General features: G+C 37.8%; 2 protein-coding genes and 1 long non-coding RNA gene across 4 annotated transcripts in view; 2 read left to right on the top strand and 1 right to left on the bottom strand.

Moving 5' to 3' along the window:
- The first annotated feature begins 58 nt into the window (after positions 1-58).
- LOC110971674 (proteasome subunit beta type-8-like) lies at positions 59-9,925 on the top strand. The gene is made up of 6 exons (XM_022222068.2): positions 59-437; positions 730-871; positions 3,997-4,108; positions 4,820-4,949; positions 5,436-5,640; positions 9,643-9,925. The coding sequence occupies exons 1-6, from the start codon at positions 288-290 to the stop codon at positions 9,729-9,731; spliced, it is 828 nt and encodes a 275-aa protein (XP_022077760.2). The 5' UTR covers positions 59-287; the 3' UTR covers positions 9,732-9,925.
- Positions 9,926-12,383: 2,458 nt separating this feature from the next.
- Positions 12,384-18,712, bottom strand: part of LOC127536227 (H-2 class I histocompatibility antigen, Q9 alpha chain-like) — an 82,169-nt gene continuing 75,840 nt past the window's right edge. For both annotated transcript variants that reach the window (XM_051956030.1, XM_051956031.1), the window contains exons 3-8: positions 16,499-16,777; positions 15,833-16,132; positions 14,594-14,689; positions 14,329-14,346; positions 14,101-14,171; positions 12,384-13,706 (exon numbers count right to left, since the gene is read on the bottom strand). In XM_051956030.1, the coding sequence (XP_051811990.1) occupies positions 14,125-14,171; positions 14,329-14,346; positions 14,594-14,689; positions 15,833-16,132; positions 16,499-16,777 (740 nt within the window). In that variant the 3' untranslated portion in view covers positions 12,384-13,706; positions 14,101-14,124. The remainder of the gene's footprint in view (positions 13,707-14,100; positions 14,172-14,328; positions 14,347-14,593; positions 14,690-15,832; positions 16,133-16,498; positions 16,778-18,712) is intronic.
- LOC127536250 (uncharacterized) overlaps positions 15,829-18,712 on the top strand; it is a 37,812-nt gene continuing 34,928 nt past the window's right edge. The window contains exon 1 of the long non-coding RNA XR_007945241.1: positions 15,829-15,969. This is a non-coding gene — a long non-coding RNA (uncharacterized LOC127536250). The remainder of the gene's footprint in view (positions 15,970-18,712) is intronic.

Genomic DNA, 18,712 nt, shown 5'->3' with positions numbered 1-18,712 from the left:
CTTATTTAGGCTCAACGTCAGTTTGCTTTAATTTGAACAATTAAAATTGTGAATTTAAAACCCGGTCGCGATTCAGAACAACTATTTGTTCATGCATAGGCTTTTGTTTTATATTTGTGAGTATTTTTACATGCTATTTTAAAGAAAGACATCAGTGAAGCAGTTTTTAAAATCCTTTCACTTTCGAATTCTTTGTCACGTACAAGGAAACAATCCTTGGCGTTGCTGTCATTTCGGAAAACTTCGACACCAACACTAAAGAATAGAGTTTACCAGTTTTCCGCATCATGGCACTTGTAGAAGTAAGTGGTTTTAAGCCTTATTCTGAGCTCCGCGGGCAGATTTTTCCAACAAAACAGACGCATCCCGTCGACCGAACCAGCCACTACGCTTTCGGGACCAAAACTCAAGAATTTGCTGTACCTCTGGGTGTGGAGGTAAGTAATATTTCACCATAGTTTTATAAAAAGTGACTGAATCTTATCCGGTAAACCTGCTTCCAGCATGAAGCGTCAGACGCGGTTTGGTTCACGTTACTTTACGCGTCTCTTGTTTTCAGTGTATGGTGCGTCTTGGCTTCTAATGAAACAATACATTGATCTCAATTATCACGAGTTACAAAGTGTTTTAGGTTACGAAAAATATCACATTATGTAATTTCCCTTTACACAGACATTGCCTTTACCAATCATGCGTCCCACGGTAAGTTTAATTTTGGTTTCATTGCAGCCTTCAGGGTTCCTGAAGTCCTGCAGCAGTGATGGAGGGGTGAATATTGAAATGAACCACGGTACCACCACCCTGGCCTTTAAGTTCAGACATGGAGTCATCGTGGCTGTGGACTCCAGAGCATCAGCTGGACGTTACTTAGGTAAAATATGCAGCTGTGGATAAGTGTCAAAAATATGTTTTCTGTTCCAGACGTACAAAAGGTTGGTAAAGTTGTAGTAAAAGATTAAGCACCCTGTCATTTGGCAAATTTTGACAGCCTATTAGCTTCTGCAACGAAAATGAGTGACAAGGCCTAATAAACATGTTGTCCAACCACTTTAAAGTATTGTACTTCTGAACAAAATCTGGTCATCAGCTCAAGCAACACAGGCTCCAAAAAAGATGTGGAGCTTTCTATGTAGGGACCTACATACTAAAGAGGTAACCAACTACATTTAATTTGCAGTCAACACACAAAAATGTTACTGTAACAGGTTCAATGTTTATAATTTCCCCTATGTCTCATTTGACAAGTCCTGGATTACAGAGATTCTGTTGTCCATCAGGTGTGAAATCCCTCAAGGTGATCTGATTGCAGATGTATTCAAAAAATGTATCCAAAAATGCACCCTTGAAGGTTTAGCTATATTTCAGAGCGTAACATTTAATCAACACATACAGCTAAGGTAGAGTAAGGAATACTAAAATCAAGTCAAGGTATCTTTTCTGAGGGGAGCTACTCTAGATTTTCCCATCACTAACACAACATGAACTCTCCCCAAACTGCTGACAAATCTGAGAGAGCGCAGTGCCATAACTTTGGCATAACTCACTGTAATCACAAACATTATGCAACTGTGTTGTTTTTACCTGGCTACAGTCCTTATTGACACATTAATGAGGTCTTTTAGTCAGTCAACTCGGTCAGCCATTTCTATTTGGTGAGTTTTCTCAGGATTAAAAAATTTCATATTTTTGGCCTGGTTAAGATCTTCAGCTGTGTCTGAAATCATCCACTCATTCCCTACTCCCTGTGTAGAGAATGCTATTATAGTAAACAATGTAGGCAAAAGTAACACTTTGGACGCTACTCGAGTCTTGGTTATTAATTACATCACTGCTGTCGCTCAATCAAAATGTATCGGATTGCCAGCTATGATAGAGAACTAACTGAGATTTTGTGATCAACTCATGTTATACTAATGACAACTACTTTTTAAAAATTGATATATCAGTCCTTCCAGGATTTCGCGGGTGTTTTTCATGATTGTTGCGGCCGAAAATGCCTGAATTTGCGGCAGCTTTTCTAAAAAATTGCGATAAAAGTTGCAATGTTTTAAGCTTATTTGTTGTGATGAAATTGCGGGAGACAGTGACGGTTGCTAAAAAGCTGCATTTTTTCCACCTTGTAGAACACGTTTCAACATTAATTGACAATATTTATTCCGAAATTAATTATTTTGCGTTCCAACCCATTTCCACAAAAGCTGGCACACCACGGTGGGACATTAGCAGCAGCCAGATACTGGTTTAACATGACGTGGTTGGTAGATTTGCGGCACAAAATGCTAATTTACTATTGAATAAATCATATTCAGACATATCTGTCAGTGGCTTAAAATGTTAATTTCACATCCTGGCACACACGTGTTCACACACACACGCTCACGGCTTGTCACGTCAACTAACAAGAACAGCACTGAGAGAGAGCAGTCCTCCACCAAGACAGGTGTGTGTTCTGCATGTGTACATACTGAATCGTGTGACCTAAATATGTAGCCGGCGACGGGAATTGATGGGACTCAGAGACACCCCCACAATTTAATCAGTTGTTCCTTGTATCATTTCCGATACGTCCACAGTGGTAGATTTGTAGTAGAATCACAATGATGTGATCGTCAGCGGGCCGCTGAGGTAGCATTCACTTGTTGCCATGGTTACTGTGCCGCTACCTCAATGGGAAATCCTTAACAAATCCGTGGATCCAAACTTTAAGCCACATCACTGCCGAAGTCTAATCATTTGGTCCTTGTGTCATTTCTGACCGACCCTGAAAGCTTCATTTAAATCCCTGAGTCTGTTTTTGAGTGATGTTGGTAACAGAGGAAGGATTCACACACGCTGATCGTCACATAACCCGTGTTCTTAGGGGGAATAATTAATCTAATTTACCTTCATTCTTTCAGTGCTCTAACGGATCTGGATGCAACAGTTTCCATCATGGTGATTTATGTGTTCTGTTGTCTGATCATTTCAGCCATTCTAATATGTTTCGTGTTTTTTTTAAGTGTATCAATTAATGATTTTTTTTCTTTTTTTGTGTTCCACCACAATATTGCACGGGTGTAAAACAGTTTAGCTCCGCTTTGGTGAAGAACATCAGTGAATTAATTGTTTATCACGGTCTTCAGCAGTAATTTTTGTTGGTAAATGAGAGACATTAGTATTGCACATGTTTGCATCTTCAAACCTTTTTTTTTTCTATTTTTTTATTAACAATACACAATAACATTGTACAATTTAACAAACATGGCTTTGGAAAGAAAAATATGAAAAGCTCTTAAAATGGGAAGTCTGCATCTTCAAACCATAAACAAGGAAGTGAATTCGGTGACTTACGTGCATTAGGTTTGCACTGGGGACTGCTCTGATTGGTGGAACTCACAGGAGGCGGGCCAAAATTGCAAGGCCACGCAAAATTCGCGGAGATTGGTTGATTTTGCATGAATTCGCGCGATCGCAACATCGTGAATTCCTGGAGGGACTGATGAATGAAAATAACATTTTCTTGTGTGCTATATGTCGCTGTGCCTTCATTAGACATATTAATACAAGTTCCTATTTTTAATTCTACTATTTTAGCACTAAATTTGTCTCATACCTGCTTTAATTTCAACCATCTACATGTATAGAAAAAATACATTCTCTAGAAAATATGTCTTAGCACTGTTAATATAGAAATCTGTGGAAACATCATTCTCCTTCGAAACAATGCGTAATTGTACACATTGGTTGCTTAGTGACTATCAGCTGTAAATTACTTTTCATGGTACATTGTGGGATAATTTGAATGCACTATATAGCATGTAACAATTGTAAGCTAACATTGGGACAGTACAACAAAATGGCAAACACACTATATAGTGCACTATGTAGTGGGAAGTGATTGATTTTGACCAGAGCCTTTAAGAATTTATGCTCAAGGTGCTACATAAGGTTTGCATGCTTCGTCATTTAGTCTTTAATCAGTAAATGTCTTTTCCCAAATGTGTCATGTTTGTGCAGCATCCAACGACGTCAACAAGGTCATAGAGATCAACCCGTACCTGCTGGGCACCATGTCAGGCAGCGCTGCAGACTGTCAGTACTGGGAGAGACTCCTGGCAAAAGAATGCAGGTCTGTCCTACAGTGTTATGAATCTTCATTCCACATATTGTCTGTACCATTATATGATTTCTTTTTCTGTCAATTTATGCTCCTCACATACGCTTTGAAAGGGTCATCTCTCATTTTTACTGCCCTCTGGCAATGTGATGTCAAGATGAATATTGTATCCTCATTATTTGTCCAGAAAACTCAGCTCACTAAAACAAAAAGCAGGTAATGTCAGAGGAGATTGTGCCTCTCACAGCTGAGGGGTATTGTGCAGGTTTATTTTACTTGGGTGTTAATTTCAGACTTCTTACTTGTGTTTGGTGGTGAATTGTAGCCTGCTTGTATGCTGAGTAACATGCTGAAACATTTTATCTTGTTCCTGTTTTGACGCCTTTAGAAAAAGACACGAGGAAAAGAAAGAAGTTTTTAAATCGCTATTAAAGAAAGTGTCCCAATTTAGTTTGTCCTGTTTGAGTGGAACAAAGAGCTTGAGTGTTTAGTACCTTCACTGCGCTGCAAGCAATTCCTGAACTCTCACCCCTGTGTGATAAGTTTTGGTATTGTGTGGTACTATCACTCATACTTGTATGAAACATACTTAAGGTGTTCACACCTAAATCCACCAAAAAATAAAACTAATTATACCTGGACTGCTTTTATAGCTGATTATTTTGCCAGCTGATTTTGCTAATGCACTGACTGGTTTACTCTATTTATTACTATTTGTTCCAGGCTGTACAGGCTGAGGAACAACCACCGGATCTCTGTGGCTGCTGCCTCAAAGCTGCTGTCTAACATGATGCTGGGATACAGAGGAATGGGCCTTTCTATGGGGAGCATGATCTGTGGATGGGACAAAGAAGTAAATACTGCTCAGAACTATTATTGTGCTGCTGTGTCACCTAAACTGAAATGGAGTCTAATATTCTGCACTACTTGGCTTTGAACCAGTTCATTCATTGTGGTATTAATAGAATACAGTGTGGTTTGCTATAGAAACTAGAGGGATTTAGTTTTGGGCCAAGACACATTTTCACATGAGATGTTTTCTATTGCAGTTACGGCATACGTTAAAAAAGTTTGTATTCCACTAATTTATATTCAGGAGTTACCTGTTCAGGTTAACATGCCCTTCATGATTGTGAAATATGTAAAAAAAAAAGCTAAATATCATAAAAAACTGCAAACAATGACACAGAAAATGGTGTTATTGTAGATCTGTGTTGGAACATACCGCTGTGTTCTAAGTTTCAAGAATCTAGTGTGTGGAGACTTCTCATGCACTGTGGCTGCTGTATAAAATAGTAAAGTTCTTACAGACCTTATACAATAACTGCGTGTTCTACAGGGCCCTGGTCTGTACTATGTGGATGATAACGGCACACGTCTGTCTGGACGTATGTTTTCCACCGGCTGTGGGAACGGCTACGCCTACGGTGTGGTGGACAGCGGTTACAAGGAGGACATGACAGTGGAGGAGGCGTATGAACTCGGCCGGAGGGGCATCGCTCACGCTACACACAGGGACGCCTACTCTGGTGGAGTGGTGAACAGTGAGTTTTACGTTTATGCTGTGTTTTTATTTATGGTTTTATTTGTAGCCTTTCTGGCAGCACACAGCTCAGGAAACAACAGTGTCAGTCCATCAGTGGGTTGTTCAATGTGCCATAGTCCAGACTGAATCCTCAGATATTGGATAGAAGGCTGTAAAACTTCAGCACAGACATTCGTTTTCTTCAGAGGATAATGCTTTCGGGTTGCAAAGTGGCATAGTAGCTAGCACTTTTGCTTTGCAGCGAGAAGATCCCTGGTTCCATCCCGGCTTTCCCAGGATCTTTCTGCATGGAGTTTGCATGTTCTCCCTGTGCATGCTAGAGTTTTCTCTGGGTACTCCGGCTTCCTCCCACAGTCCAAAAATATGCTGAGGTTAACTGATCACTCTAAATTGTCCATAGGTGTGAATGTGAGTGTGATTGTGTGTCTGTATATGTAGCCCTGTGACAGACTGGTGACCTGTCAAGGGTGTCCCCTGCCTTCGCCCGAGACAGCTGGGATAGACTCCACCACCCCCCGCGACCCTAGTGAGGATAAAGCGGTGTATAGAGAATGGATGGACGGCTAATATTCTCTGGTGGCCTTTGCTGTAATGCTGAGACAATGATCAGTATTTCATTTTATTTATGCAACAAATACAAACAACTAAAATAAAACAGCAAAAAAAAGCATACATGGCTGCTTGAGTTTAAAACAAAAGTTCAAATAATTAGAACTTTTCTTGTTTTGAAATTTTTGACAACTATTAAATGAAGTGTCATCAGGGATTGACTGATTATCATCCTGGTTGATAGTCAGATCCAATATTCAGTATTTTTTCAAGTGTCTATATCATTAATTTATAAACAGATTCTCGGTAAGATAAATTAGTTTCAAAATGCGTTATTCTGGCTCTGATGTTGCCATCTCGTTGTTTGGCATCACCTCTCTGTGATCAATGCAGTGTCCCACCTGTAGTTCATGTCAGATCACATCACTGTCAGTCAACACCAAAGGATGAATGGTGAAAGGATTTTTGAAATAAATAAGTGTACAATATAAATAAACAGGCCAAGGTTATCTATGGAGATATTTCAGGTGCAAAATGTTTGAGCACCTGTAACATTGAATTTATAGTTGTGTACACTGAATTTGTATGTGTATCAGCAAATCTGAATTCCCACACTCTATGACAGTGGTTGGCAACTGGCGGCCCGCGGGCCAAAACTTGCCCATCAGGAATAATATCTGGCCCGCCAGATGATTTTGAAAATTTGATTTGGCACAGAGCCAAGCCAGTCCGTCACCGCAACACGAAACTCGCGTGGTCGGCTGCTGCCGGGCATTTCCGTGTTTGCGCTACTGGTCGGACACGGTTGTAGCCAGATTTCACTGAGAAACAGTGTGTGCAAAACATGTGTGTGTCTCGGGAGTCATTTTTAATACATCTGTGATCAGAACTGAGACGTGTGTCCCAAGCAGCGGCGATCAGCTGTAGAAGCTCCGCTGCTCGCGGTACCTCACCCTCCCCCCGCTCGCGGAATCGGCGCGCAACCCCACCGCAGGTTGGCCCGCTGTTTGATTGTTTACAAACATTTTGGCCCGAAGCCACATCTACTTGCCGACCCCTGGTATAGGCTTTGGTTTCAATATACTAAGAGGAATGGATAAGTTATTTGAGTCATTGGGAAATGCGCATTATAGAGATTAGAGCAGACCAGCCGTGCAAAACAAGAACTCCCTACACTCTCTCCATCGTGAAATTCCACACCCGGAAGTCGGTAAAGCGACCTCGGACGGAATAAAAACCTCTGATTGGCTGGGCGGGCAAAGCGTCTCTCTGACTGGCCGAAAAGCCTGTCAATCTCAGAGCATAGAATTTATACACAGATCGGATTGTTTTGTAGTTTTGCACCAAATATCTCAGCGGGACCGGAAGTACGATTTCTGATTTGCACCTGTAGATTTCTGATTTGCACCTGTAGAAAACAGAGAATGTGTGACTCGTGGGGAGGATTCGAGTGGTTGTAAGTAGCAATTTGTGTTCGTGTGTTAGAGGACACAGCTATTTTCGTGGTAAATTATTTCACATACTTATTGCACAAGTTCACATTCAGATTTGCACATATTCAAATACTCACTTCAACTTCACTTCTTACAATACAGGTGCACAAGTATGTTTTGCACTTAGTGTGCTGCAACAATAGGTGCAAAATGTGAGCGTGTCGGTGTTGAAATATGTGACTTGTAGAGAAGGATTTGTGAACCTGTAAATATGATTTGTGCACCTGTAAATGTGATTTGTGCACCTGTAAATGTGATTTGTGCACCTATAAATGTGATTTGTGCACCTGTAAATGTGAATTGTGCACCTGTAATTACGAGTTTGTGAATGTGTATTTTTGTGTTGTATTTGTGGGAAGAAAAAAAATCGACACACACAAGAAATAATTTTACAAGTACACAACTCATAGAGTGTGGGAATTCAGATTTGCTGATACACATACAAATTCAATGTACACAACTACAAATTCGATGTTACAGGTGCTCAAACATTTTGCACCTGAAATACCTCCATAGTTATCAGTCTCCCTGACTACATAAATTCAGATTCTTCCCTGAAAACTTGCCACAGTCATTTATGTCCCCAGGATGAATTGTAACCAGTAGTTTCCATTCATCTTAGAGGTCCATTTTGTGTAGTATTAATTAGCATATATTATTAAGTAAAGATGAACAATTAATCTGTCTCAACTTGAAATCACAATTTGAAAGAATGCAATTAGGGAATTGCAAAAACATCAATTTAGGATATACGACATGTAGTGCTTCTGACCCAGGACATAAACTTTCATGTTGCTGGTTTTACAAATTCATACGTTTTTAGTACACCTTCTGTGGTATCTCATGTGGTAAAGCTCATCACATTTTATATCTGTTACATAGTACATATTTAATGGCAAGTTAACTTTAAAAACTCTATTGCAAGTTAAATCAAAATATTTTTTCAGAAATATTGCAAAAAGAGATTTTTGTTTTATTATTAAGTTATCATGTAAAATAATGAACATGGTAAGCATTACGACTTTAGAATATCATTGATAGCATTTCGCTCAAAGAATCCATCTCTTCATTCGCTACAGTATATACCGCTTTATCCTCATTAGGGTCGCGGGGGGTGCTGGAGCCTATTCCAGCTGACTCAGCCGAAGGCACGGGACACCCTGGACAGGTCACCAGTCTGTCACTGGCGGCATGGGTCAGTGGGTAGAGTGGCCGTCTTGCAACTGGAAGGTCGTCGTCTCGTGTTGAGGTGTCCCTGAGCAAGACACCGAACCCCTAATTGCTCCTGATGGGTCATGGTTAGCGCCTTGCATGGCAGCTTCCGCCATCAGTGTGTGAATGGGTGAATGTGATGTATCTTGTAAAGTGCTTTGGGTACCTTGCAGGTAGAGTAAAGCGCTATATAAATACAGGGCTACATTTACAGACAATCAATCACATTCACACCTACGGGCAATTTAGAGTAATCAATTAACCTCAGCATATTTTTGGACTGTGGGAGGAGTGCCCGGAGAAAATCCACGCATGCACAGGGAGAACATGCAAACTCCATGCAGAAAGATCCCAGGCCGGGAATCTTCTTGCTGCAAGGCGAAAGTGCTAACCGCTACGCCACTCTGCAGGACTGCTCAAAGAATTACTTTGCTTAGTACAGCCTCATACACTCACCAGTGTTTCTGTAGATTCTAGTCTTGTATGTGTTTGCTCTTTTCACCTCTCTTTTCTTATTTAATGCAAAAGTATGTGTATAATAATGTGAGAATATAAATATGTACACATAACTCGAAATTACTGCCATCCAGGAAAATCTTAAGAACAGTGCCATTAAGGCCAAGGAGCCTACCATTAACTGCATGTTGGATTTCTTTTTCAAATATGTTTTCATTCGTGTTGCTACATTTACATGTGTGGGAATAAGTGAGTGCATATGTGTGTTTTTCATGTGTGTGTTTGTCTAGTGTACCACATGCAGGAGGACGGCTGGATTAAGGTGTGTAAGGAGGACGTGTCAGAGTTGATCCACCGCTACAGGAAGGGAATGTTCTAAGTCTGACCCCAAATCCACTTCAACACTCTGAATATGTTCCTGGTGTCAAAAATGATTATCGTTATTTTTCTTTGTATTACATAATAGAACATGTTGATACTGTACGTGTCTGAGGTGGTTCAGTGACCAGACAAGCTACTGAAATAACCTCACCAATACAACACAGATGAAAATAAAGACTGTTGTTCAACTGACTGCTTTGTTCTGTAATACTTATCCTAAACTGACACATTATGGTGCTTCATGATATGAAGTGCCAAAGTTTAAATGTCGCTACAATAAGATGGTATATCGCTGGCAATGAAAACAATTTTTTTAAAACAAATAATTTTCTGCCACTAGTAAACATGTAAACATGTTAAGAGAGAAATGATCCCTTCATTAGTTACACTTGCTTATCCTGTATTGCATCATGTTTGGCTAGAGCCTATCGCAGCTGATACAGGGTTTGCACGTGTTCATAACAGGGCTGATGGATGATGTGTAAATTATGAATAACACCTCATGTAATGTACCAAGACTTTTTTTAAATGATCTGATTATCACATTTATGGTAAAAGAAATAGACTATGCAATTTGTTGACTGTGGAAAAGATTTTGGATGCATCACCTGATAGTTTCTTTAATCAGCATTTGGTAAAAAAAATAAATAAAAAAATTGAAACATATGAAGTGCCAAAAGTGCCAAACCTTCTTTAGTGTGCTTGAATCTGAAAAAAAAATCGGATATCACAAAATCAATTATATTCCAAGATCAAACTATTTCAGTGATAAAGCTATACCAATTTTTAACAGTAGGCTACACAACTAAATGTAAATGGTAAGTTTGTGTTTAAACAAGGTTTATTATAGAAATTATTGGTCAAGTTTTCGTAGACTGGCAGTAGAACACCATTTTCATTACACAAAAGATAAACTATAAATTCAGTGCCAAACAGCTGTGATGTCATCAGTTTCCATGCAGAACTCGGCTTCATAGGTTTTACCGATTAAGGTACTGACGATTGAGCAAGAACTAACTTGATCCTTACATATCTGTAAAGATCCATACTATTGTTAGCAACTTTGATATGACTCGCATATATAAGCTAAAGGATATATTTTGATCACAGCCTAAAAAATACACAAAACTTTGCAGCAGTGCTATTAAAACTATATGATATATATATACAGTAATAAGTATATCACTTTGATTTACTTTTTGTTGTGGGTATAATGTAAAGCACATAAAATATTTTGGGGAAAAAAATTAAAACCAGTTTTGTAGAAGGAGCCACAAAAACAGAATTTAGTGATCTCTAACGTTATCAGTTGCCAGGCAGATCTAAGTATCACAGGTTTTCTCAGAAGAGAACAAAGGCACCACACTGAGCCTGGATGTACCTAATGTAAAGAAGACCTGAGTGGATCTGCTTACATATGCATTGAAGAGTAAAGAAAAACAAAAAGTCCAAGTCCAAGTTCAGTGGCTTTGAATATGCGTTATTATTCCCTCATTTTTGATAAACCTTCAGTAACCTCCCAACATAAATAAATTAAACAGCTGAGAAAATCCCAAATCAACATCTAGGACAGAGTCCCTTTAATTTACTGTTGTGAACAGATATTCACACACACTTGTAATGATAATACGTATCATGGCAGTCCTGAGTCAAAATTATACAGACATCAATGCTAATATTTGGTTAAATGTCCCTTGGCTATTTCACGTCACTTGGCCTTTTTAGTAGCCATCCACAAGATTCTGGCAGGTTTTGGGTACATCTTTGTACAGTTCAACTAAAGGTGTTGGGTTTTCTGACACAGATTTGTTTCTTCAACACAGTCTACAGATTCTTAGGTTTAGTCTAGGGTCAGTCTAAAATCTCAAGTCCAGCTTGATTTAGCCATACAAAGAAAAAAAATCACTTTTGAAGTGTGTTTGGGTTCATTGTCTTGTTACATCACCCAGCTGCATCCAAGACCAACCTCCTGGCTGATGATTGAAAGTTTTCTGGTAATTGTGGCCAAACAGCAAAATTTTTATTTCATCTGACTATATAACAGAACTTTCCTCCAGAAGGCCTGTTCATGTTATCATAGTTCCTTCTAGAGGAAAGGTTTCCTTCTTACAAGGCAGTCTCTCGGCCCACATCATTGTAAAACATGTTTGACTGTTGACACTGACGCCTGTGTTCCAGAAGCTTCTAATTATTGCACATCCAGTCAATGCTTTTGCGTTACACATTATTGCTGAGCTCCTCAGACATTGAATTGGCTCAGAGGAGTCACTAGCTGTACTTAATAGCAATAACTCCCAAAAGTTGTCATTAAGAAAAAATCATTCTACATCACCAGAGCTGGTAACTGAAGTTTCTGTATGGACATTTTTGACTCATCATATTGTCATATTTCCAGAAGACCTATTAAATCCATAAAAGAACCAAAATACATGCTTACTATTTTTTCAAAGACATGTTTCAGCAACTTCCTTCACAAAAAAAATAAGTTATCTGCATCATTGGATAGTCAAGATTGTCATGATATACATGGCTTTTACAACTGTACAGACAATTTTCTTCCCATCTTTAGTTTGAGACAACAGAGAATACATAAGAATTCATGAAACTGTAGTTGTAGCACAAACTGAATGTGGAATCACAAAATGAGACATTTTGGATTATTTAGGACTTTATTGAAAAGCGAAGGAATGAAACAGCAATGCAACTTAATTATCCAATAAACCCAACACAAGAACTGATTTAAGCATCGCTGTATATTTCTAAATGTTTACAGAAATTACCTTGTCCCTAAGTACTAGCAAGAAATATTTCAAGAATATTTACCAACATGTTTAAACAGAATTTATCACAGTACACTTAAGAATCTTAACTCAAATTAAAATCTAATCTCAAGCATAAGATCAAACAATAGATATAGTCAAAGAAACAAAAACACTCAAGAATAACTTTAAAGACATTAAAACATCTTAAGCCTGCTTGGAATCAAATAAAAATCTTTGCACACGATATATACACAACTGGAAATTAAAATCTGAACTGATGCATGCATTTGTGTGTGTGTGTGTGTCTGTGTGTAGAGGGATGGGAAACACTGGTACTACTCCCTCAAATACGTCAATTTTATTTTACTTATTTATATTATTCTGAAATTGCATGAACACATTTTAATGATGTAGCAGAAACCAGATGGAAATGTGTTTCTCACAGATTACTGACAAATCAGGATGATCACCACAGTGATGAAAAACTGCCTCCATCAGTTTTCTGTCCTGTTTGTCCACTGAGAGGACTGGAGTCAGTCCCAGCAGAGACGAGCTTCACTTTATCTCCAGCAGGAACACAGAAAGACCAGTTACACTGACAACTGCAGGATGTTGAAACTCTGCAGTTTACATGTTTCTGGAAGCTGCTGATTGATTTGCAGCATTTTGTCTTCATGTTTATGTCATTATATCACCAGACCCTCAGAGTTTACGTCTATGAAAAGGAGAATGCATGTAATGTGTCTGTGTGTTTATAAATGTATATCTGCATCTGTATTATCAATATTGATTATTGTTTGATTTATTAACAGAAAACCCCAAAACCAGAAATATTTAACTGCAAATATGATAAATGTGTTTGAGATGAGGAGGCAATTCTCTGATTCATTGTGTTTGTATGAAGAACACTGAGATGCTTTCAGTGATTTTAATATAATCTGAATAGGTTTTATTTCTCTGGAAATATTCATGTCTAATTAGAGGAAATTCCACTTTGTAAAACTAAATGCTCATAACAACTTAATACAATTTTGTTTGATGACTCCTCTTTGTAAATTTTATTTACTTTGAATCAGAAAATATTTCTGACTCAACCCCCAACACTTCTTCTACCAGTTTATAATAATGATGAACATCCAATGAATTTCCAGTTTATGGAGGAGAATGTGGTGACACTGATCCTTGTTTCAGTGCAAAATGTGTCTATAAACCTAAAGAAAGAAAAATAAATGATAGTTAAACCACATAATGACAGAATCATTTGGACCTTCAATATTTATGATTCAGACATTTTGTCAAGTATTTACCTACAATACCCTTTATAGGTAAACAATACAAACATTTGTTCTAACTCAGTTCAACCATTTTAATAAACTGCTGTCGCTGTTTTCTAAAGGTTAATATTACTTTTATATATTTACTATTACTTTACTTTGACTTCTCTTTTTCTCATAATAATGTAATTGAACTTCATGTATAACAGCTTAACATTTTTGAAGAAGGATTAACTGAACTTTGTTTTTTACAGTTACAATGTCTCAGAAGTTTTTACATTAGACTTTACATGTTTTAAATCAGTTTTGTTCAAAATATGAACCAACTCACTGAGTGCAGGGTTTTGTTTGTCATTCAGGCTTGTGGAAGCATTTCCTCCTGGACCTCTCTGTTCTCTACAGCTGTAAAGTGAGAAACACATTAACTCCCATTGTGATCTGAATCAACACTGAGTTTTACAAACAAATATAACAAATAGATTTTTTTTTCACAAAACACAAAAACCATTTAAATCTAGAGTGAATCAGAGAAAACAGAATCCAAACAGGTTTTACTTACGAGATGGAGGACGCTTGTCTGAAATTACAAGAAAATAAAAATGATTTCAGTTGTTGCAGTTGAAAGTTGTTCTACATTATTCTTTTCCAATCACTTCTCCCTTACATTAAAACTACAATGATATTTTCATAAAGCTGTAGCTCTGAGCCTTGCAGCGATTAGTTATGGATTTTACTGTGCTGGGACTGAAGGTTTGTCTAACTTTTACAATCTGGATATAATCTAAAAGTCCAAATGCTGAAAAAAAAGTATTTTGTTCTCTCACCCTTCTTCTTCTTGTAAACAATGAATCCAACCACAGCGATGACAGAAAGAACAACCACAGCAACAACGATGGGGATGATCATGGCGAGAGGATTTACTGTCGAGCAAATAAAAACAAACAAATCACAACCTGAACAAATGAAGCAGGTGAGAACAGAAAAACAAATTTGACAGCTGACAATCCTGTAAATTCAAGATTTAGTTTACAGATACTTTACGTTTGTCTTGTTGTTGTTAATTTCCACTTTCTTACAACTAACACAAACATAATCAGAGAGTCTGTACTCATCTATTCTTTCAGCTTTGTTGTTTGTTGAGCTGCATGTCTCTGAGCTGGTTTCTGTCCCACATATATGTTTGTAGTACCGTAAATACACATAAAGAGAGCTTCTAACAACCATATTTAAATTCTATGTTTCTTTTAATTGGAAGCAACATATCTGGCAAATAAATTTTATTCTGACTGCCTTATTAAGAGACAAAACATACATTCTCGCACTTATTTAATAAACTTCTTTTCTACAACTGTCCAGCAGTTATATAAATATTGTGGCTGTAAATTCTCAATTGCACATTTCAGTAAACTCTAAAACAATAAAAATAATAATATTGTCACTCTTGTACATTTTGTTGACTTTTTTCCATATTCTACTTATATATTTGTATCTTTTTTTTACTTTATTTAGTTCTAATTTAATTAAATTAAATTTGATCTTATTTTATTTACCTTCCCTTTATACCCGAATTGTTGTCTTATTGTTTACTCCTTTACTGAACATTCATGCTGCTGTAACAACTTAATTTCTCTCCAGGGAATAATAAAGTCATCTAAGTCCAAGTCTAATTTATTAACTGTGGTTTCACACTAAAAAGGCCTGAAAAGGTGACAGCAATTTCTGTCTCTAAAAACCCTAAAATAAACGAGACAGACTTGAAATTGCTGACATTGTTAAATTTCAATCAATGTGAAGTAAACTGTGGTGGACATCAAAAACTACTTTAAAACACTTTCCTCCCTTTACTTTTGAGTTTTTTGGGAGTTTGTAATTGATGTATTATTGAAATACTGACATCAACTTTAAAATTACATCTAAAAATCAATATGAAAGAAATGAACCAAAAGACAAAGTGAGGAAAAAGAAGTTCCATCCAAGACTCAAACAAATCTGAGGACTTCAGGATTATTACAGAAAACTAAATGTGTTTTTGTCACCTTCATCACATCTGATTTCAGTTTTACCTTCATTGGATCTGATCACTGATTTGTCCAGTTTGGTGTTGATGTCTTTGACACCAGACAGCTGAAACACACAGTCGTACTTCTTCCAGTCTTCATCAGCGATTGATGAAATCTTCAGGTCAACACTCATCTGGAAGGTTCCATCATGGTTGGGGAGGATCTCTCCTTTATCCACGTCCTCATGAAGCTCCTCTCCATCTTTCCTCCAGAACAAGTCGGCTCTGTCGGGGTAGAAACCTGTAGCGTGGCAGGTGACCGGAGAGGAGGAAGTCTTCTGGAGGAGAGACACTGAGGGAAGATCTGGAGAGAGAAGAGAAAGACAGCTCATAGTTTCTGTATTAGCTGAATACTAATAACATTTAAATTTAATGTACTTTAAATAACAAGTGTAGTTAAGAAAAGAGGGAGATGGTACAGAAGAAGAAAGACAGATGAAGAGACATGAGGTGGGAGAAGGTTAGAAAAGCTGTGAAAAGGCAGTAGAAGAGACAAAGAGAGAAAAAACAGAATTGGAGTGATGATAAATACATAAGAGAGTAACAGAGATAAAAAGAGGGGAAAAGGAGACAGCAGAATACAGTGGGTTGTTCATTATAATGTCTAAGTAAGAAATTGAGGTAAATGAACATTTTATCACAGACATTACATCAGGTCTAGAGATTTTACCTTTTCTCATCAGAGAGCTCCTCCCATAGTTCACATACTTCTTCACCCAATCAGGACACTCCTGGGTGAGGTAGTTCTTAACCTGTGCAATCCAACCTTTGTTATTGTCCCACTTGTGTTTGGTGATGACAGCCTGTTGTGTTGGAGCGGTCCATGTCTCTGTCTTCCGGTCAAATGATACAAAGTCTTCTCCATCATAACCATCTTGATAGTATCCATTAACCTCATCTGTCTCATCATCCCATTCACAGCCGTACATGTTCTGGTAAAGGTGAACACCTGAGAGACACAAAGATCACTGTGAATAAAAGTGAGATCAAACCATCGGTTTTTGTTAACAGTTTATACCACATATTAAACACTGATCAACACATTTCTAAACAGTTAATTCACATCTGCTGTTACTGTCCTCTTCCAGATAATCATCATGTGAACAGTGTGAACATCTCAGACTGAGACAGAATCTGCTGGGAAACATTAAGATCCAAACACTCCATTTCCTGTCTCCACCACAGACACACACTGCCTCCACTAACACACAGTTCATGTCCACTGTTGAAGGAGCTGGAGCTTCATGTGAGCTGCAGGAACAGACTCTCACACTGAGGTGGAGTCCTGAGCAGCAGACACAGATTAAAGCTGATCCTGGATTTAACATCACAGCCTCTGAAACTCTGCAGCCACTCCATCAGTCCAACAACATCCTCATCCTGAGAGAAACTACAGACCAGACTGTCCTCAGGGTTTTCTACAAGCTTCCACTGAAGGACAGTTTCAGTGGCATTAGTCACTAGACTCCACCTGCTCAGCCAGAACAGAGAGTCCAGTTCAACAGAGTTACTGCAACGGGTCACAATGAACCAGAGACCAGCAGGACCAGTATGGAGACTGGAAGACCGTCTGAGAGTCCTGATCTAAGATTTCATCCTACTATATATTTAGGGTTGAAAGTAATTATTCTTTTAATTATCAACCGTGTATTTCTTCTTGATAATTAAATCAATAAATAACAGTTAAATATAAACAAAAAGCAGGAAATTATTGTATTTAACAAAAGGAACCAGAAAATATTTGAGATTTGGTTTGATTAAAAAAAAACTTAAAAGATGATTATTTATTGTCAGAGTTGTGAATTACATTTCTATTGATCAACTGATGAACTGACTTCTCACTTCTACATGGTTTGTGTTCATGATGGCATCAACACACTGTGGTCGAGTAAATCTGCTACATATACACACAATAAACTCACTGTGAATCACAACAGAACAGGTAATCTAATTTAATCTGTATTTTACTACATATTCAGGGCTGCAGCTAATGATTTGTGTCATCCTTGATTATATAATGACAATTGTTTAATGAATCAATTCATTGTTTTCACTGTAAAATGTCAAGAAATCCTCAAAAATGCCCTTTAAGCTCACAGAGTCTGGGGGGAAATCTTTTATTTACTGCTACTGTCTGGGTCTGGCCTGAATAGCAGTTTCTGGGCTCTGGATATTCAGCCCCAATTAATGACAAATATCCAAATATTCGTTCTGCTTCGTAACGTCCGACGGGGAGGAGGTGGGGAGGAGATACAGGATCCAGCAAATGTTTGACATTTCGTTTGATTAAAGATTTAAATGATGATCTGAGTGAAAATGTTTGTCAGTGAATTCTCTCTTGATCAGCAAATTTATTCATGAATCATTTCAGCACTAATCATGTTTATTATGGCACAGACACAGTGTGGTGAAATCAAGTTAATCTCATCCTATCTGTGCTTCAACTTCATTTTTATAACTGATGAACAAACTGTGATCAGCTCAGTTCATGTAATCTGGACTGTAGTTTATAGAGTTAAATTTGTCAGCTGATAAAAATATTTTTAAAATGATTGATCACAAAACATCCAACATGAACTGCAACACAATTTTACTATCATTTAAATAATACGACAAAGAGCTAAAATGTAAAATGCAGAGAAATGTGATTTCCATCTCAGATCACAGCTTGTATTGTCTGTCTGTTATTTTGTGTTTCTGATTTTTGCTTTGTGAGTCTCAGTTTGTCTTTGTGCTGTTAGCATTCAGCCAGCAGCCTCCGGAAAAGTCAGAATTCAAGTGATTTCCACTGTCAGTTTGTCTCTGATGTATTTATGAAACCTCACTGCTGATGACAGATCACTTTCTGTAAAGGTGAAGATTTTCCAACACATTGAAACACATC

Source organism: Acanthochromis polyacanthus, chromosome 11, assembly GCF_021347895.1.
Source record: "Acanthochromis polyacanthus isolate Apoly-LR-REF ecotype Palm Island chromosome 11, KAUST_Apoly_ChrSc, whole genome shotgun sequence".
Lineage (NCBI taxonomy): Eukaryota > Metazoa > Chordata > Actinopteri > Pomacentridae > Acanthochromis > Acanthochromis polyacanthus.
Note: the sequence above shows the minus strand (reverse complement) of the source record. Positions and strands in the feature narration are given on the sequence as shown.